We start from the raw sequence: 21207 nt of genomic DNA, 5'->3' as shown, positions 1-21207 counted from the left end.
CCCCAGCCCACCCCGCCATCCCCAGGCGCTCCCGAAGCGGGCTGGTCCCCCTCCCCTGGACCACCCCCCCATACCCCTGCTAGTCTGTCCCGCCAGACCCGCTCTCTTCACATGTTTGTCTCTCTTCCGAGTCCCTCTCCACCCTCTCAGACCCTCCGACCTCTCTGCTTCCTCCAAGCTCCCCTCCGGCCGGACTCCCACCCCAGCGCCTCCTTACCTGTGGCCTGGGCCACAGCCTTGAGAAGGACACCGTCCCCAACACCAAGCTCCAGGCCCTGCTGGGGGGGCCCAAGGCAGTTAAGGCTGAGGTACAGAATGGGGAGCAGGTCTGGAGGTGACAAGGCCACCACAGAACGAAGCAAGTTGCTCAGCGTCTCCACCATGCGGAGCCTGGAGAAGGGGAGCGACTGCCAGGCTGGGCCAGAGTCAGGAGCACCACACCCGCCCCAGCCAGGCTGGCCTCATCAATTACCGAGCAGAGACCTCCTCGATCTTCTCAAAGGTCCGGGCCACAGCCAGATACGGGACCCTGGGGAAGGAAAGGTGACACAGAGAGGTATGTACAATCGACGCCTGTCCCTCCACCCGCCTGCCTCCCCTTGCCGCCCTTGGGACAGTCTTGCTAATACCCAAATGTGTGCCCACCCACAATCCCACTTGCTCCCCAGGGTTTTCTCTGTCTCCTTCAATTCTGCCATCTGTGTCCCCCTCCAAAATGGAGGGAAACACCTGACAGTGTCCTCCAGCCAAGACCTCCAGGAGACGGGCCCCTGCAGGGACCGGGATGGCGGAAGGCAGTGCGGGGAGGGAGGAGCCTCACTTCTGGCCCGGCCTCCAGCAGGCGTCCTGGACAGGATGGTAGTTGTTCTTGGCAGGGTTGTAGCTAGATGGGTCCAGTGGGCTGTGGAGGCAGAAGGGAGACTAGATAGGGAGGCGGCTGGGTCGAAGAGGTCACTCCTCCAACCAATGATTACGGGCCAGGCACTGTTTTAGGCACAGAAGTGGAGGAAAGTAAAGTCTGCTAACCCGAAATTCACATCCGAGTGGGAGAGTCTAAGGGGAGAAACATAAACAAATGATTTTAAATATTAAGAAAAACACTTCAGAAAACAAAATAAAACCAAGTAGAGTTTAGAAAGTGAGACGATAGGCCCTGGCCGGTTGGCTGTGGTAGAGCGTCGGCCTGGCGTGCAGAAGTCCTGGGTTCGATTCCCGGCCAGGGCACACAGGAGAAGCGCCCATCTGCTTTTCCACCCCTCCCCCTCTCCTTCCTCTCTGTCTCTCTCTTCCCCTCCCACAGCCGAGGCTCCATTGGAGCAAAGATGGCCCGGGCGCTGGGGATGGCTCCTTGGCCTCTGCCCCAGGCGCTAGAGTGGCTCTGGTCGCAACAGAGTGACGCCCCGGAGGGGCGGAGCATCGCCCCCTGGTGGGCAGAGCATCGCCCCCTGGTGGGCATGCTGGGTGGATCCCTGTTGGGCGCATGCGGGAGTCTGTCTGACTGTCTCTCTCCCCATTTCTAGCTTCAGAAAAATACAAAAAAAAAAAAAAAAAAGAAAGTGAGACGATAGATGCTACTCCAGAGGCTGGCTAGGGAAAGCCCGAGGGCAGACATCTGCGCAGAATGGCACAAGGGGTAAGCAGAGCACATAGCAGGGAAAAGAACATTCCAGGCAGGGGAACAGTGAGTGCAAAGGCCCTGAGGTATAGACACACTCAAATGACTAAGGAACAGGAAAAGGGCCAGCATGGTTCCAGTATAGCAGCATGATCTGAATGTTTCTTAGCATCTACTCTGAGGCCTAGAACCCAGCTGGGCCTCTAAGCCAACATCACCTCACTCACTCCAGGGGAACAGCAAGAGGAGAGTGAGTCACTGGGTGGCACCAAGTGCCAGGTACCCTGCTAGGAGCACTGCAGCTGTGAGCAATTAGCCCTGCAGGCAAGGACTACTCTTAAAGTTTTCCAGATCAGAAACCTGGGGCACAGAGAGGTTAAGCAGCTCACTAGGGGTCACACAGCTAAAAGGAGCAGGGCTCTGGACACTGTTCTAACCCCCTCATCACAAACGCCTCACGCTGACCCTGGCAAAGTCATCTGGGTTCAAACCCCTGCTGCACCACCAACCAGCTGTGTGATCCTGTGGAAGCGGCTCCCCATCTCCAACACAGTGTCTCTCTCTATAAAATGAAACCACCGAGAGTCCTATAGTGACATTGTCGTGAGAGTTAAAAAAGAAATTAGGGTGAGGGTTCCCACTCTTGGGGGCATTTTGTGGGGTACATCTCACAAATACTCCCCAGCCTCAGGCTTGTGTCTATACCAAGACTCAGGGGACAGAAGAGCACAAGAGAAGACCCAGGATGTTTTCAGCTAAGTCTACTGCAGACAGGACTGTGGAAGGTCCAGCTGGACAGAGAGGCACAGGGCTGAGCACAGTGGGCTGTACAGACTCAGCATTTAATAAGTATCGCTCTGACTCAACAGAGTGTTGGCCCAGCGTATGGATAGCCTGGGTTTCATTACTGGTGATGGCACACAGGAGGAGCAACCATCTGCTTCTCTCCCTTTTCTCTCCCTCTCCTGCAGCCAGTGGCTCAATTGGTTTGAGGGTGGCCCCTGGTGCCAAGGATAGCTTGGTTGGAGTGCACCGGCCACAGATGCTAAAAATAGCTTGGTACTCAGCATCGGCCCCAGATGGGGTTGCCTTGTGGATCCTGGTCAGGGCACATGTCTTACCTCACTATCTCCCCTCCTCTCACTTACAAAGAAAAAAGAAACTTCCAAATGTTTCTCATTAGTATAATTAAAGCTGAAATTTTTTTGTAATTATCTGTCTTTGATGGGAGGCCTACAATAAAAATCAAAGAGGTTTTGGACTCACTGATGATTCCTTTCAATCCAATGTCCTCTCTTAACACCTGACTCACCCCTTGGGCTCCTCCTTTACTGGGGTGCCAGACTCCTCTTCTTTCACTTCTTTTTTGACTGGGGTGCCAGATTCCTCTTCTTTCACTTCTTTTTTGACTGGGGTGCCAGATTCCTCTTCTTTCACTTCTTTTTTAACCGCTGGCTTCCGGGGGGCTGGAAAGGAAGCCAAGAAATTGTGGGTCCTTCTCCTTTGATAACCCCCACCTAATACCCCCCCACACACCCAGCACTAGCCAGCATTCAAGATGGTGACAAGTCAGGAGAGGTAAATTAGATCTTCTTTCTTTTTTTCTAATTTTTCCATTGAATTGAGAGAGAGACAAAAAGAGAGATAAACAAGCATCAACTCTTTGTTCTACTTAGTTGTTCCATTTAGTTGTATACTTCTTGAATGCTTCTCACACATGCCCTGACCAGGGATCCAACTGCGACCTTGGCGCACTGGAATGCTTTATCCACTGAGCCACCCAGCCAGGACCTGAATTAGACTTTCTAACTCGCAGGAAGGCTAATGAGTTTGCAGCTCTCTCAGGAGAAAGACCCTCCTCCCTGCACCACCCCGGGAAGGTGAGGCGGGAGGAGAAACTCACTGAAGAAACTGCTGAGTGTCTTGGGAGCTCTGGGGGGCGGCTTAGCCTGGCCCACATCCCGGGGCTCAGCCTCTGAGCCGCTTTCTGTCAGGTGCTCTGCTCCTAAAAGGAGAGGTCAGACGGTGGTGATGCAACTGTTTCGACTCTGAGCCTTTTTATTTTTTAACCCCAAGGTCCATCTGACCCTATAAATGGAAAAGGTAAACATGTCGGCCTTATTCCCCTCCCCAAACTGTTTTAAGCCTCATGCTTTTTTGCCAGAACTAACTCATGGAATTCCAGCATTTGGCCTGAAACCGGAGACTTATGGAAAGGGGTTAAACGAAATCTCAGCCCAAGGAGAAGAAAACATCCCACTTCTGCAGCTGCAGAAAATCAGGTACCAGTCTGCACCCTACAACAGCCCTCGGTGCAGTTTCTGACAAGGAGTCTCAGGGACACTGCACAGCAGGGCCAGTTCTGTGGCTCGAGAGGGTGACAGCCTCTAAAACCCCGCAACTCAGCCTGGTTGTCCACCTTAAAAAATTACCACTCAATTAATTTCACTTAGTACTGGTGACCTCTGAAAGATAAGATTCTGTTGGCAAATGATGGGCTCTTTATTTTCTCTCACATGCGTGCAGAAAAATAACAATAATAATAAAATCTCGAATTCCCCCCAAATTCACACTTAAACAGCACAACTGAGAATCTACATCTCGTTTACATGAATTGTCCTCCAAAGACATCTGACCCCCAAACCAGAGATGGGGTTGCAGGGAGAAGAGGATCCAAAACTCACCGCAGCTGCTCTGAGGCTCAGGGGGTGTCACGGGCCGGTCCCCCTCTTCTGGTTCCTTCTCTCTGGCCCCTTCCAGCTCTGGGAGGCTCTCTGTCAGGGCCTCTGCTTCGGAAGACACGCAGAAAAATGAGATGGCAAAAAAATCCCCACTCTGACCTCCAAAGACATTTCAACTCCCAAGGCATTCTGCCTTATTTGTTCTTTCTTGAGCCAACCAAGCCTGTCTGTAAAGTGACAGGTGTGGCCTCCAAGGGAGCACAGCCGAGCAAGTCCCGTCTTTCCTTATAAACTCCTAGCTCAGAACTATTCACCACAGAGTAAGATTTGCATATGATAACTTGTTATCGATTATAAGTGTTTAAACTGAGTGGAAACAGAATCATACCTCCAGGGTAACAATAAAAACTGCATAAACTAACAGCTTGGGAAAAATGTATCTTAGTAGAAAGAAGCCACCCATCTCCTACACACCCCTAGACACTGACAATTTATAGTAAGATTTATTATTAAGAACTGTCAACAGGAAATGAAATCTGTGGGAAAGATGAACCTAATAAAGACTTTTTATTAAACAAACAAACCACAGTGGCAAAGGCTGCAGTTGTTATAATCTCAGGCCCTAAAGGATCAATGGGTCAGAATTTCACAGCTGGGTCTCCGACATGTCACCAAGATGCAGGGAATTCCCAAGGACACAGCAGGCTATCCCAGGCGTGGCCAACAGTTTTTGCCCCCGGGCCAGATTAGAAAGAAAACTTTTTTCACGGGCTGGACGAAATATTAAAATTAAAAAATGTTAAATACAAAAAGAATTCATTTAAGTAAACAAAATTTTATTATATAATTTGTTTATAAATAAATGTTAAGTAATTTAGTACAACAAATTAACAAAAAAGCTAATGTGACATGTTGAGGCGCTTTGCATCGCCTATTATGTTTTTAATATCTGGCTCTATACTTGTAGTAGCTATTCTTAACACAGCCTCCAAATGTAAATCATTCAATCTTGATCTTGTTGTACTTTTATTTAGATTCATTAAAGAAAAAGTTTGTTCACAAATATAGGTTGAGCTGAAGATTACTAAATATTCCTTGGCAAATGTTTTAAATTTCCATATTTTCCATTATTCAATTGCTTATAAAAATTGCACAAATTTTCTTATTCTTCTCAATATTTCTCATGTAATAATTCATCACATTGTAAATTATTTCCAATTGTATATCAACAGGAACGTCATCTACATGTACAGAAAATGGATTTCAGATAATAGATAAAATTTTATCAATTTTCTTGAAGCAATCAAATCGCTGCTAGAAATCTGTCATTAGTGCAAGGATATTGTTATTAAATTCTTGAAACTTTTCTCTTGAAATATTTAAAGATACGGTCACTAACATTGGAAAATGATCAAATCTGCATTCCACCAGATTCCCAGAAAAGACTAAACTTCATTTGAAAAGATTTTAACCTTTGTATTAAATCATGAGCATATAAATTTTTTCCCTGTAAACATACATTAAATTCGTTAAAATATGTGAGAATATCCAAAGAAAATGCTAAAACACAAATCCAATTTGGTTCTGATAATTCAGGAAAATCCTCATTTTCTAAGTGTTAAAAATATTTTTATTTCTTCTTGAAAATCCCACACACGTCTTAAAACTTTTCCCAAGCTTAATCAATGGATTTTATTGTGATATAGTACATCTACATAACTGAATTTAGTTCTTCAAGAAGTCCAATAAATTGCCTGTTTTAATCCTTTTGATCTAAGGAAATTCACTAATTTCACAACTACGTTTATAACATAATTGATTTTTAAAGTATTTTTGCATAATGCGTGTTGATGAATAATGCAGTGTATGGGTATAATTTTATGATTTGGATCAATTTCAGAAACTTTGTCTTCAATTCATCTTATGAGACCAGTATTTTTTCCAGTCATATTTGATGATCCACCTGTTGTTACATTCACCAATTTTTTCCAGTCAATATTGTATTTAATGGAGAAGAGAAGCAGCCAAGATGGTGGAGTGCTGAAGGAGAAGCCAGTTTGTGCAGAGATGGAGATGGGGAACAGGTGAATAAGGCTGGTGAGGTAGAAACCTTTGATTCTAGGAAACTTGGATAAGTCAGTGGCTTTGGGAGCCCTGAATGGAAAGGGAAGTGTTTTCCCACTGTGTGTATTTCTTGCCTGCTGGGTGCAAGCTAGGATAATGACCCACAAAAAAAAAAAAAAATATATATATATATATATATATATATATATTTAAAAAAACATTTTTCAACCTCTTGGAAAAGATCTTCTCCCTTTGTTGTGTCTTTCATAGGAACAATTGACAGAAGTTCTTCTGAAATTTGAAAATCTTCAGTGATAGCTCTAATAAAAATTAATAACTGAGCTGTATCCTTTACATCTCAACTTTCGTCAAGAGCTATTGCTTATAAACGGGCCAATTCTAAATTATTCAGTAACTGATCATTTAAATTAGCATTCATATCTTCTATTCTTCGGGCAATAGTTTGCCAAGACAGGCTTATATTTTCAATTTTATGTTTAGCTTCTGGACACATTACATCACAAACATCCAACATGCACTTTTTTACAAATTCTCCTTTGCAAAAGGTTTTCCACATTGAGCAATCCGTTTTGCTACTAGAAAACTTGCTTCAGTAGCAGACTCTTGTAATCCATTTTGCTGTGTAAATACATTTTGCTGCCTGGTCAATTTTACTACAAGATCTATGGCTTGTTTTTTTCAGCTTTCTTCATTTAAATTTTGTGTGTGGGGAGGGGCACAAAGAAAACTAGATAGAAGGTGACTGAGGACAATCTGACTTTGGGTGATGGGCAACATAACTGAAAGACAAGATAACCTGGACATGTTTTTTTTGAACATATGTACCCTAACTTATTGATGTTACCCCATTAAAAATAAAAATAAAATTTGTGCATAACTTGCATGTTTCGTTTCAAAATGTCTTCTCAAGTTGTATTCTTTTAAAACAGCTACACTCGAATTGCAAATAAGACAAACCACCTTATTATTGTATATAGTAAAAAAAATATTTCCACTTCCATTCATCATTAAACATACGGCATTCAAGATCAATTTTTCCTTTTCTGGAAGCCATCGCTAGAGTGAAAAAATATTTTAATATACAATATTATTTTAATAAAAATATAATTACATACCGTATAAATATCCAAACTGTATTGCAATCAATCGAAACAATATTTAATTAATAGAATGAGCTTGAAAGGGTTATATCGCAAATAAAAATTATTTTGTTTTACCAACAGCCTGGACACTTTTTTTGTTTGTTTTTATTGTAACCAAGTAAAATTTATTCTAGATGTGCCAGACTGAAAAGGAACTCTAAACTGTTTCTTGTAACTGAAGGAATATTTTCTTGATTGAGTTCCAAAAGGAAAAACTGATTATCAGATTACCCTCGACCCAAGCCAATGGACATCATTGTTCCTTCTTGGATACAGTTCTTTTTTTTAATTGATTTTAATTTATTGTGTTTACATAGATTCTAGTGTTGCCCCAATGCATCCCTCCTCCCCCATATTCCCCTCAACATCTCCCTTACTCCCCTCCTGATAGTACCCTCCCCCCTTCCCTTCAGGTTTATCCCATCCTATCATCCCCTTTCCCTCTGTCCTCTTTTCCTCTGGTCCCTTTGATCTCTCCTCTGTCTCTGTTCTGTTCCCCAATTCACATTGTTCATTGGATTCCTCAAATGAGTGAGGTCATATGATATTTTTCTTTGTCTGCCTGGCTATTTTACTTAACATAATAGTTTCCAGGTCCATCCATGTCTTCGCAAAAGGTAAGATTTCCTTCTTTTTCACGCCACATAGTATTCCATTGTGTATATGTACCACTGCTTTTTAATCCACTCGTCCACTGAGGGACACTTAGTCTGTTCTCAGATCTTGGCTATTGTGAACAATGCTGCCATAAACATGGGGGTGCACTTCTCCTTTTGAAACAGTGCTATGGTGGTTCTTGGAGTATATTCCTAAAAGTGGGATAGCTGGGTCAAAAGGCAGTTCGATTTTTAATTTTTTTGAGGAATCTCCATACTGCTTTCCACAGTGGCTGCACCAGTCTGTATTCCCACCAGCAGTGCAGGAGGGTTCCCTTTTCTCCACATCATCGCCAGCACTTATTCTGTGTTGTTTTGTTGATGAGCGCCATTCTGACTGGTGTGAGGTGATATCTCATTGTGGTTTTAATTTGCACTTCTCTAATCATTAGTGATGTTGAACATTTTTTCATATGCCTATTGGCCATCTGTATGTCCTCTTTGGAAAAGCGTCTATTTGGCTGGCCTCGGCCTTCGCCCCGCCTGGGGCTGCAAGCCTTGGCACCGTGGGCAGGGCTGCGCACCTATCCTGGACACATTTTCAGTTATCAATTGTCTATGCTACAATGCCACTTGACCCAGCACACTTGGTCACAAAAATAACGAATTGTTTGACCTTGGGTGCGCACTGGTAAACTCTGCCTAAAAGAATGTGGGTTTCACATCGCCGCTAAACATCAAACAGTTCACATCAAGTACAGACAAGTACAAAAGTTGTAAATCTTTATAATGTAATTTTTTTAAAAAATAAAGAAGTATCGCGAATCCATTCGACCAATTATTGGAAATAACCCTAGATTAGTCACACGCGGGATTCTTTTCTGCGTATCACTATCTTCTTAAAATATCTCAATTTCCAATAATCAAAGATGCTTCCAGCCTGACCAGGCGGTGGCGCAGTGGATAGAGCATCGGACTGGGATGCGGAAGGACCCAGGTTCGAGACCCCGAGGTCGCCAGCTTGAGCACGAGTTCATCTGGCTTGAGCAAAAAGCTCACCAGCTTGGGCCCAAGGTCGCTGGCTCCAGCAAGGAGTTACTCGGTCTGCTGTAGGCCCGCAGTCAAGGCACATATGAGAAAGCAATCAATGAACAACTAAGGTGTTGCAATGATAAACTGATGATTGATGCTTCTCATCTCTCTCCATTCCTGTCTGTCTGTCCCTGTCTATCCCTCTCTCTGACTCTCTCTGTCCCTGGGAAAAAAAAAAAAAAAGATGCTTCCGCTTCTGAGTAGCTGATATTTTAACTTTCATTGTTGTACAATGGTTAGATATCATAGTTTATGTATAACGATTTAAAAGTACCACTTATTTCATTTCCACAGTGCGTCGTGCAGAGAATATTAAAAATTTAATCGCGGGCCGCGTAAACTCATTACGCAGGCCGAATCCGGCCTGTGGGCCGTATGTTGGCCATGCCTGGGCTATCCAGTACTTTCAACAGAACCTGGTGACATGACCCTGACACTGTGTGAACCACTCAGGTGAGGTATTTTAATATTCCGTATGGCCTCACATTCCTCGTGGTTTCTGATGTTACATTTCTGCAAAGCTAGGTTCTCACCAGCTGCTCTGATAAAACCCAAGCACTGCACAGCAGTGAGCATGGGACAGGAAATAGGAAGTGAGGGTGGCCGCCTGCAACTGGGCTCCAGTCTGAGAAATGGTGCAGTGGCCAGGAGACACTCTACTAGTAAGGAACAGTGATTATTTAAGAGTAAAAATTATTAATTTTCCTTCCAATGTATGTGCATTATTTTCATGTGCCCAAGCTCCTAGAACATCAATAGCTGTCTGGATATCATGACTTAATAAATGGAACTGGTATGGTACTGCCCCCGGGGGCACCAGGGAAAAATGACTGAGGCCCTGAGGGCACTGTCAAAATGGAGGAACCTCTGCTTCCTGGTAAAACTCACCAGGAAAAACACTAAGAGGAACTAATTTCCAAAAAAATAAAGATAAAAAAAGAGACACTGAGTATAAAAACTAAACAGAGACAGCCAAGTGAATGCACGCAAAATGGTCTCCTAATAAAAAGCCCTGTGTTGGGGCGTGCAGTGCTGACAGGCACATTTAGGTTCACGGACACAGGCATCGATCAGCGGGGTCCTAACACCTTGTCCTCTCAGACAGGCCTGCACTCTGCAGATACACACACCCACACCCACACCGCCCCCCTCCTCCTGTGCCTCACCTTTGTCCTCCTTCCTCCTCTTGGTTTCTCCATCCTCACTCTGCTCCTCTAGCATGTCCTGAATTGTCCGTTTAGAAAGTTGCTTCCGAGCTGGGAAGGCAAACGCCAAGGTGTGGCTGACTTGCCAGCCAATCTGCTCCCCCCACAGTGAACTCAGCACCACCCCCAGCCCTCTACCTCCCACGATGGGACCCCTGTAGAAGCATCGGGGTCCTCTCCCTTCTCTTCCTGCCCACAGCTACTGCCCTGGCCCAGGCCTCATCCTTCAAGCTCTGCTATCTCCTGGCTGTGTGACCATGAGCAAATTACTTAACCTCTCTGTGCCTCTCTCTCCCACATCTGTAGAATGGATGCAATCCCAAAAAGTGAGCAGATGCTCTCTGTGCCCCATCTGCAGCCCCAGTGTCTTACCATCTCCGGGTCCTGGACGGATTTTCCAGAACCTCAGCAGCCCAGAAGTGGCAGGGAATCAGCTGGCCCTGGGAGCTGCCCTCACCCAGAAACTAACAGGTGTGGGGCAGTGTACCCCAGCTGCTGTACTTCCAGCCATAATTCTAATCACACCCTCAGGCCATGCCTAGAGCCTCCCTGTCACAGCAGCAGCTGACCCAAAAACACACCTGTCACCAGCTGACTCCCCTCTCCTGGGTCACTGTCTGTCTCCTCCACGCCTCCCACCTCCCCAAGAAACGATCTGCACTAAAATCCTTGTTTCAGAGCTTCAGAGCCTGTTTCTAGAAAATTCCAAATTAAAATACTAGCCCATACTGAAGAAGAGGCAGCTGTAATGATTTCCATCAATTCTCACCTTCTCCCTGGTCTCCTGGCTCCTTCACATGACCCCAGAGGGACCATCTATCAGCTGTGGCTGGCACTGTCCCTTACCTGCTCAAAAACCTTCCACATTCCCCCTTCTTCCCCCAGGATAAAGTCCTTTAGTGTCCACTCTGTCCTACCATCCCCCCTAATCTCTCTCCACCTCACCATCTAACTCCCCATGCCACACAATCCACTTCCTTTTCCAACATCACCAAATGACTTGTTCCCGAACATACCATGCTGTCACACATCTGGGTGTGCACGCCCAGACTTCTGGGTCTTTGCACGTGCTGTTTAGTGGCCCTTTGGGACAAAGCTCTGATGTCACTTCCTCTCAAATGAATCCCTGATACACCCAGAGCTGATGTTAGTGCCAGCTCTGAGCTCCCAGCAGCACTGGGCCACTCAGGTATTTACGACCACATCCCGCAGGTCAGACCCAGCCCCCCAGCCAGCAGCTCCCTCAGGGACAGAGCCTAGCTCCTCCGCCACACATCCAGGGCCCCACCTTCCCCCCAGCTCCTCTCACTGCACACTCAGACCCTGCCCTCTAAATTACACTGTATCCTCCAGAAACAATGAAGCATGGGGACGCCCCACCAGGCCATGCTGTTCTGCCCCGCGGCCTTGAACAGGCTGTTCCACAACACAGTGAGCCTAACCCATCCCCCAGGTCGCCCCCCTTGGGCTGGCTCTGCTCCACACGCCCATCATGCCCTCGTTACTACTCTTGTTTCTCATACCACCCCTTCTCATACCGCCCCATCTTGTGGAAATACATGGCAAGCCACACAAGTCACCTTAAATTTTCTATTATCTACATGGGAAAGAGGAGGAAAAAAAACAAACAGGTGAGTTAAATCATTTGCCCAAAGTCACATAGCCAGTGGACAGCAGAGCTGTGCCCTTCACCGTGCTGAGATCAGAGCTGTCATGGGGATGGCTGCCTAGGGCAGAAACCCAAGTGGGAAGAGGACAGGCAACTGAAAGGGGGGCAGAGCCCGTGTGTCCTTACCTGTGCGACGCTTCGGGATCCCCGAAGGGAAGATGCGCATTGGAGAGGTGCTGGAGAGGGAGGGGCTGCTCTCAAGACATGGGACAGGACCTGGAGGGGAGGCTTGTGGAGAGCTGGGGGCAGGCTTCTGGAAGGGAATAGAAAGAGCAATTAGTTAGGGGAAGGGAAGGGAGAGCCCAGCTAATTTCCCAAGCAATGGAGAGCAGAGAGGGGCTCCATCTGCCGTTCTCTGTACCTCCCCTCCCCTCCCTTCCCCTCCATGCCCCTGGTCCTAGCCCGGCTCAGGCCTGGACCTCTCACCACGACCCCACGTAGTTTCACACCCTCAATTCTCCCTGTCAGAAACACCAACAACGGCTCTCTTTTTCTTCAAGGAACAGAATCTTTGATTTTTAGGGAGGCATATAAAGGCCCAACTAAAGACTCCTTTCCAGACTCCCTTGCAGATAGTGTGGCCAAGCCCCTCGTTTCCACACAACGTGGTGTAAGGGAAAATAATGTGCGTTCTCTTAATGGGACGTGCAGTGCTCTCTTGTTCCGAGCATGATGTTCACTTGCACAAGGGCATCCAGGCAGAGCGGGCAGCAGCAGAAAGCAGCCTGGCTCCCAGACACTGTGAGACAGCCACACTAACCCCGGACTTTCAGGCTCATTAGCGAGAGCCATCTACCTTGCTAAAGCCAGCGTGATTTGTGTCTTGGTTTCAACTACTAACTAATCTTACAGGGCCCTCAGCTGCCACCCACTCTCCGTGACGCTGGAACTCTGCAAAGCCCTCCCTGCTCTGTGCCGGGCTACATCAACACGGGGTGCTAGGGGGACCATGTGGGCCGGACCCCTAGTTTCAGTTATGTCCAACACTTGCAGGACATGCACACAGTGCCCCAAAGACACTACCAGCCTCTGCCCAGTGCCCCTTCCTCGAAGATCTGAGCCCCGGCCCACAGGGCTCCCCTTCCACACTCACAGGCCCAGCACACACCAGCAGCACCTCCAGCATGGAGGCCTGAATTGCAGCCACAGCTTGAGCGTGGCGGCTGCATCCTACAGTTCCGACCTCTGCGATGACTTAGTTTTCTCTTTACTCCTAAGTTAATAACTGCAGACCCAGTGACAATTCTTTATAATAAACTCTCTTCAAATCACTCATGTGGTTTCTGCCTCCTATTTGGACCCAGATGGATACAGGCCCCAAAGGGACATTTCGAATGTTGCCCAAGCCACCTCTGTCCCTCTCCTGCTCAAACCCTTCCACGGTTCCCTAGCAGCCTTGGGGACAAGTCTAAGTTCCTAAAGACGTCCCTGTCTCAATCCCCTATGAATGTTTGGTTACAATGTAAAGGGCAAGTCAGGCTAAGGGGGAATTAAGGTTGTCAGTGCGCGGCCCTGGAGATAAGGAAACGACCTGGGTCATCCAGGTGGGCCCGGTGCAATCATGGGGCCCTGGGACATGGGAGAGGGAGACAGGACAGAGATATGAACACAAAAGGAGGCAGAGCTGCTGTCTTTGCAAACAGAGAAGAGACAGCCCGCAGAAGGTAGAAGAGGCAGGGAAGTGGATTCTCCCCTCGAGCCCCAGAAACACAGCCCGGCGGACACCCTGATTCTAGCCCCATGAGACCCGGGTCAGCCTCCTGACCTCCAGAACTGCGACCTAATACATGTATGTGATCTTAAGGCCCCTATGTCTATGGCACATCATTATGGCAGTGAATGGGAAACAAACACATATAATCAGGGAAGGTTTTACTGAGGTGACATTTGAGCAAAGCCCTGAAGAAAGTGAGGGACTGATTGGGCCGCGTGTGTAACCGGAGAAGAGGTTACAGCAGGGAGAGTGTACGTGTAAGACACGGGGCAGAGCAAGACAGAGCAAAGCAGAGCAAGCCCGGGCAAAGCTGGAGGCAAGGAGGGGGATTGAGGAGAGAAAAAGGCGAAGGTGGCAGCTCACCAAGGGCTTTATCCTCATAAGGACTGGCTTCAGCCTGAGCTGCTGACGCTGGGGGGCTCACACAGGGGAGAGACAGGATCTGATGCCATCACCAACGCTTTGCACATTACCCGCAGAGTAATGAACAGGCATCAAATGACTTTTAAACGAGGAAATGAGCCACTGTGTGTGGGACAGATAAAAAGCTCTCTGACTGCCTGACCAGGCGGTGGTGCAATGGCTAGAGCGTCGGACTGGTATGCTGAGGACCCAGGCTCAAGACCCGAGGTCACCAGCTTGAGCGCGGGCTCATCTGGTTTGAGCAAAGCTCACCAACTTGGACCCAAGGTTGCCAGCTTGAGCAAGGGGTTACTCGGTCTGCTGAAGGCCCACGGTCAAGGCACATATGAGAAAGCAATCAATGAACAACTAAGGTGTCACAACGAAAAACTGATGATTGATGCTTCTCATCTCTCTGCGTTCCTGTCTGTCTATCCCTCTCTGACTCTCGCTCTGTCTCTGTAAAAAAAAAAAAAAAAAAAAGGAAAACAAACAAAACCTCTCTGACCACAGGAGACCATACCTACCTCTGAGCCCTCCTTCTGCACCAGACATTCTTCTCACATCTGTATGTGAACTGACCGCCACCATCCTCACAGCCACCCTGTGAGGCAGGTGCCACGTGAGCTGCATGTCACAGGACTGAGGTGGAGTTAGGACCATGCAGCCTGTCCAAGTGCTCCGGGCACAACCACTAACCTGTCCCCTCCTGGGCATGGCTCTGGGATCCTCAGCAGCTGCCGCACTCCATTCCAAGGGCCGATGGGAATTATGGTTTCTTTTTGTTTGTTTGTTTTGTTTTTTTGGTTTGTTTGTTTTTGTTTTTTTTTAGTGAGAGGAAGGGAGGCAGAGACAGACTTCTGCATGGGCCCAGACCGGGATCCACCTGGCATGCCCACTAGAGGGCGATGCTCTGCCCATCTGGGGCCATTGCTCCGTTGCATCTGGAGCCATTATTTAGGGCCTGAGGTGGAGACCATGGAACCATCCTTAAGGCCCAAGGCCAACTCACTCAAACCAACTGAGCCAAGGAGGGGAAGAGAGACAGAAAGACAGAGATAAGGGAGAGGGGGAGGGATGGAGAAACAAATGTTGCCTTTCCTGTGTACCCTAACTGGAATTGAACCCGGGACATCCACATGCTGGGCTGACGCCCTACCACTAAGCCAATGAGCCAGGGCTAGAATTATCGTTTCTGATGGTAAAAATGGGCAGGTTGATGGGGACATACCTGGCCTTTGAGGGGGATGGCGGCTTCGTCATCCTCCTCCCCTTCGCTGCACAGGACCCGGCACGCCCTCCTCCCCAGCCTCTTGACCGGGGAGTCGCTCTCAGACACCACTCGATTCCGCTCCTTCAGCGCAACCCTAAAAGGGAAACATGGGGGTGTTCTAGCTGGCAATGTTCCAGCCAAACATGTCACCTCCTTCCCTAGGTTTTATCTCCTTCCTTTCCTTTCGAACACTCAATGAACACTTTCTAGGGACCCCCTAGCATATACTCTTACTCATCCATCTGTTTATCATAAATCCTGGAGGCCTCCTAGGTACCCCCCCGTGATGGGAGATGCTAAGAGCAAGTGCAGCCCCTACTGAAGACAGAGACTGGTCTCCAGCACCCATGTGGAAACCCTCTTTTTTTTAGCCGTACAAGCCCTGTGCTGTAGCTAGGTACACAGCCACTCAACTAGGGACTACACTTCCCAGCCTGCTCCGCTGCAAGATATGGTCAGGTAATGAATTATGACCAATAGAACGTGAGCGGCCATGACTGACAAGCAACTTGCTTTGACTGCTTGCCCTCACGTTGTCTTAGCCCTGGAACTTGGACTTGCTGACCTGCTTTCGCAGTGCTCATAAGGGCACGACAGGGGGTGGGAGGGGTAAGGAGGGATCCTGGGCCCCTAGACAACTGACTAGCACAGCTGCCCACCTGCCCTATGCAGCCCAACTACTCCCAACACGGGCTCTGAGGAGCTCCCAGTCTGGTGAAGAGTGCAGGCACAGACCCCCAAAACATTGCAATATGGAGGTGGCTGAGGGTGCTGAGGACAGGCTGATTCCCCTGGGTGTCTGCACTCCCAGGGTCCACAATCTAGATGCCGAAGGTAGACAAACAACTCCCTAGTTAGGTCAGCGATGGCACACTCATTTTATGGGACACCATCAACATGAATAAAGTGCGTTTATACAAAGCATCATGGCAAAGGTTTAAAGAGACATTTTGTATGTGGAAAAAGCCAATGATCAATACTTCGAGAGGAGCTGCTGGTGGTGGTATTCACTGCTAAAGCCATAGGACCCAGAACAGCGCCTGACAGAAGAGATACTCAATAGAAATTTACTGAATAAATGAATATGTACAGAATGAGTCCATGAATATAAAAATATATGAATGTTTGCCAATGTATATCTGCAACTTGCATACATAATCATCCCGCCTTTGTTATTTAAAAATAAAGGTGTATATTACTGAATAGAGCAGGTATACATCAGGAATGTGCCAGCTACTTGAGATGGAATAATGACCTAAATGACTGTCATGCTATGTAATATATAAGTATAGGAAATAGTCTCTCAACAAATACTTATTGAGCACCTACTATGTGTTAGTAAGTCTTAGGTGCACACATGTTTATAGGTCACAGTAGTTCCTCTGGACAGTGACTATTGGAAAGACTTCAAATGTTTACTTAACTTACTTCTCTGAGTTGACATATTAACAATTATCATGTATAATCTACACAGGGGTATCCACGCTGGAAAAAAATTTATTCCTGTGCCCTAGGGGACACACACATAAGTCCCTTATTGCAATATAGATTATTTCAACCACAATTTAGAAACAACTTAGATATCCATCAGCAGGGGAATGGCAAACAATTTCTATAACATCTTCATAAAATGAAACACCAGGCATAAGGTAAAAAGGATGAGATAGTCCTCTGTGTTTATGAATGAAAAAAAAACTTTGATCATAATGTTGCTGGAGAAAGCCAGTTGAGGAACAATATACACAGTATAATCTTTTTAAAGAATCAAAATATATCACAGAAAACAAATGCATATATAATTCATATACAACCATGTACACACAAAAGGGGCAGATCTGAAAATCAAGAATGTTGGGGAAAAAATATGACTTGATTATTACCATTTACTGAGCCAGTAAGTGTATGAGCCAAGAACTATTCTACAAGTTATACACATGTTAATTCACTAAACCCGCAGAAAAAGCCTGATCAGATTATGATGCCCTGTTACACAACAGGAAACTGAGACACAGGAAGTGAGGTTACTTGCCCAGGGTCCCAAATTGAGGATGTGAATGAACTCTAGGCTGAGTCCATGCTTGGGCAAGCTGACTGGCCCAGAGGTGATCATGTGACCCAAGCAGGGCCTTCCCATGAACTTGTGGGGTAGATGCTGGAGGGGAGAACATTGTTCTCTTCTACTTAGATGAGATGGCATGAAAATGCGGCCAGTGGCCAGCTTGGCCTCTTGGAGAAAGTCTGCTCTAGAATGAAGCCAAGACAGGTGGAACAAAGCCCTAAACACAACTCAGAGGCCCTGAATACAGCTGTGCCTGAAGCTGCCCAGACCTTTGGGCTCCCAGTTACTGAAGTCAAAAACTCCCTTTGGAGGCCCTGGCCGGTTGGCTCAGCAGTAGAGCGTCGGCCTAGCGTGTGGAGGACCCGGGTTCGATTCCTGGCCAGGGCACACAGGAGAAGCGCCCATTTGCTTCTCCACCCCTCCGCCGCACTTTCCTCTCTGTCTCTCTCTTCCCCTCCCGCAGCCAAGGCTCCATTGGAGCAAAGATGGCCCGGGCACTGGGGATGGCTCCTTGGCCTCTGCCCCAGGCGCTAGAGTGGCTCTGGTCGCAACATGGCAACGCCCAGGATGGGCAGAGCATCGCCCCCTGGTGGGCAGAGCGTCGCCCCTGGTGGGCGTGCTGGGTGGATCCCGGTCGGGCGCATGCGGGAGTCTGTCTGTCTCTCCCTGCTTCAGAAAAAAATGAAAAACAAACAAACAAAAAAAAAACTCCCTTTGGGGTCCTGAGACATTCTTGACTGTCACACTTGCAGCCAAGAGAGTCCTGACTAATAACAGAACGAATTCACCACATCCCAGTCCCGTTACCTACTTTGGAGGGCGCTCTGTCTCTCTGATGCTGTTGGATGCCTCCTCTGGCTTCTTTGCTTTGCCCTCTTTCTTGGGGTGGAAAAATGACCTGGAGGAACAGAAGGGAGGAAAGAGGGAATGATAACAGCACTAAAACCCCTCTGATCCGTGATGGCCTCTAGTTTCTGACACCAGTTCCCACCCTAGTGTGTTACAGAAGACTTCAAACAGCCCCTTTGATACGGAAACTGAGGCTCAGACAGAGGAGGCAACACTGCTTATTTTTCTGCCCTAACCAACCTGAGAGATATGACACATCCCCATCTTCCTTTAACAAGTATTAACTAAGCACTTATTATGCTCCAGGGACAGATTAGCCCAGATTTCTCATCACACAAGAAAAATGCAGCCTGGGATCTGCGTGCGCCACCACCTCCCAGGTCTGTGTGGTGGGTGTCCAGGTCTGTGTCTGTCTAGAATCCATTCTCCTCTCCTGATGACAATCTTCCCCTTTTCTCTTGAGACAGCCCTTCCCCAAATTCTCTCAGTAGCTGAGATTTGCATGGGCCTGCTCTTTCACCCATGACCGGGCTGGGCACATGCCCCAGGCCTGGCCAATCAGAGCCCTGCACCCCTGTGGCTGGGTCAGGGACCGGCATGAGGCCTAAGCTGGGCCAATGAAACATGAGCCCACCCTTCGCTGGATCAGCAGGGACAAAGACAGCCTCTTTCCACTGGGATGGCTAACTTTATGGTGCCAGAGCCCCTGGGAGAGAGCCTGCCAATAGGACGCAACATGGAAGAAAGCAGAGCTGAAAGATGAAGAGAGAGAAACAGATGGCTAGGGGCGAAGTTTTAGCGACTAGATCCAACTATTAACTCCAGAAGATTCCAACTTCACAAGCCAAGTAATCCCCTTTCTTCTCTCCCAGAAACCAGCATGTGTTAGTACAGGGGGTCAACCTCAGCATGGCCGATGCTAGACCAGATTGTTCTGTTGTCCTGTGCATGTTTGGCAGCATGCCTGACCTTTAACCCCTCTTGCCCCAGCTGTGACAACCAAAAATGTCTCCAGACATTGCCAGATGTTCCTTGGGGAGCAAAACCACCGGCAACTAAGACCACTGGGTCAGGGTTTCTGAACCTTGCACCTAAAATGTTTAATTAATATACTCCTCATTTTCCATACTGGTCAACTTCTGGAAAATGACAACTTGTGTTTTTCTAAGAAAAGGCAGAGTTAGAGAGAAGCAGAGACTTGGAGAGTTTAAGGCAGGAAGCGGGACAGGGTCCCTTACATGATACTTCGCTGCATGATGGCAACAGAATTGTCCCTTCCACACACCTCCTCTTCTTCTCCTGTCAGCTGTCCTGAAACAGACATCCAAATACTTGGTGACAAGACTGCTTGTGTAGATATCAAAACAAATAAACCTCTTTTTCAGAAAGGAAAAAACAACAAAATCAGAAACACCCATTTCCCTCTAAAGATGGAACTCCCCTTTCTTCCAACCAGAATAATTTGTCATGGAGATTTATTAATGTGGAAAGAATTCCAACAACAATGTTGGAATTTATTAATGTTGTCAAGAATTCTGACAAGGTAAGAAGTTCCCCTTCCTCATGGAGCCTACATTTAGTTACAAACTTTCCAATCTGCTGCCCACAGCCCATTTACGTGGGCGGACACTTCTGCCTTACTGACCGTGCCCATCCCAGAGCTGGCCTGGCTTCCCCTCCAAAATTTTGAACTTCGTGGATTAGTCTGCGGGCCGCACAAAATTGTTCGGCGGGCCGCGAGTTTGAGACCCCTGCTCTACTTGATGTATAAAAATGCTCAACAGCTGTAGGACAGTGGGCCTGCGTGGTTTTTCCACCTGTCCCTACTGCTGGTGGTCCAGACATTATGCCCCAGGACCTGGCCTTTTCTTGCTAGCAATGACTAATAAAACAATAAACCCTTTCTTTTCAAAAGACTTTCAGCCATGGAAGTTAAAATTTAGGCTTAACAATTGGAATTCTGTCTTTTGTTCAGTGCTTTGGTCACAGGACCTAAAACAGGGCCCAGCACTAAATACAGTGGCACAGCTTTGTCTCTGATTACTGAAACTCGGGAAACAAACATTGCTGAAAAAGTGAGGGGTCACAAGCAGGATCTTTCAAAACCTGGAGGCCACGGTGACAAGGAGTGGTGCAAAAGGGTTTAGTGGTGAACAGCTTGAGGACGACAGGCCAGAAGGCTCGAATCTGCATTTCTTCTGCTTAATAAAAGCTCCCATTTCCTGGGCTGTCGGCTCCCCTAGCCATACCTCAGCCCTGTGAAATATTTTATACCCTTCCCCTAACTGCACTGCTCTGCCTCAGCCTTTGAGGATGTCCCAGGCATGCAGAGCTGGTCAATGATGAATACCCGAAATGGAGGATGCCAGTTCTGAGAATCACCTGAGACTCATGTTTTAAATATCCCCACCCCACTCCCTGACCTACTGAATCAGAAGGTCTGGGGACAGAGGAGAAATCTGCACACCTAGTGAGCTCCCAGTGGAGCCTAAGATAAGATGAAACTCAGACCTTTCTTAGACGTGACTTTTCTGCTTTTCCCTCCTGCTTCCTTCTCGGGCTGTAAAAAAAAAGTCAGAGATGGAGGCTGGAGAGCGACACCTTTAATCCCATTTTCTGCTGTTTCCCCTCACCAATCCCCCTCAGTTTTCACATGCTAGCTCCCCCTCCCAAGTGCCCTCCCCTTACCTTTCCAGCCTTCCCCTCTCCTAAGGACATCAAGATCATTTGCTCTTGCCTCCGCCCATTTGAGCAACCATAAACCCAGACCTCTGGCTCCCCACTCCTTGGCCCCACCCCTCCCCGGACTCAGGCCACCTTCTTGC

At 47.5% G+C, this 21207-nt stretch overlaps 1 protein-coding gene across 4 annotated transcripts in view; it reads right to left on the bottom strand.

Annotated features, from left to right (window-relative positions):
- LIG1 (DNA ligase 1) overlaps nt 1–21207 on the bottom strand; it is a 36913-nt gene that overhangs the window by 15041 nt on the left and 665 nt on the right. The window contains exons 2-14 of one of the 4 annotated variants that reach the window (XM_066271665.1): nt 20810–20942; nt 19621–19693; nt 18345–18431; nt 15433–15568; nt 12212–12338; nt 10378–10467; nt 4300–4404; nt 3519–3620; nt 2928–3081; nt 1027–1053; nt 821–901; nt 473–529; nt 218–390 (exon numbers count right to left, since the gene is read on the bottom strand). In XM_066271665.1, the coding sequence (XP_066127762.1) occupies nt 218–390; nt 473–529; nt 821–901; nt 1027–1053; nt 2928–3081; nt 3519–3620; nt 4300–4404; nt 10378–10467; nt 12212–12338; nt 15433–15568; nt 18345–18431; nt 19621–19637 (1156 nt within the window). In that variant the 5' untranslated portion in view covers nt 19638–19693; nt 20810–20942. The remainder of the gene's footprint in view (nt 1–217; nt 391–472; nt 530–820; nt 902–1026; nt 1054–2927; nt 3082–3518; nt 3621–4299; nt 4405–10377; nt 10468–12211; nt 12339–15432; nt 15569–18344; nt 18432–19620; nt 19694–20809; nt 20943–21207) is intronic. The other 3 variants (XM_066271664.1, XM_066271666.1, XM_066271668.1) reach the window with 3 other exon arrangements.

This window comes from Saccopteryx bilineata, chromosome 3 (assembly GCF_036850765.1).
Source record: "Saccopteryx bilineata isolate mSacBil1 chromosome 3, mSacBil1_pri_phased_curated, whole genome shotgun sequence".
Classification (NCBI taxonomy): domain Eukaryota; kingdom Metazoa; phylum Chordata; class Mammalia; order Chiroptera; family Emballonuridae; genus Saccopteryx; species Saccopteryx bilineata.
Note: the sequence above shows the minus strand (reverse complement) of the source record. Positions and strands in the feature narration are given on the sequence as shown.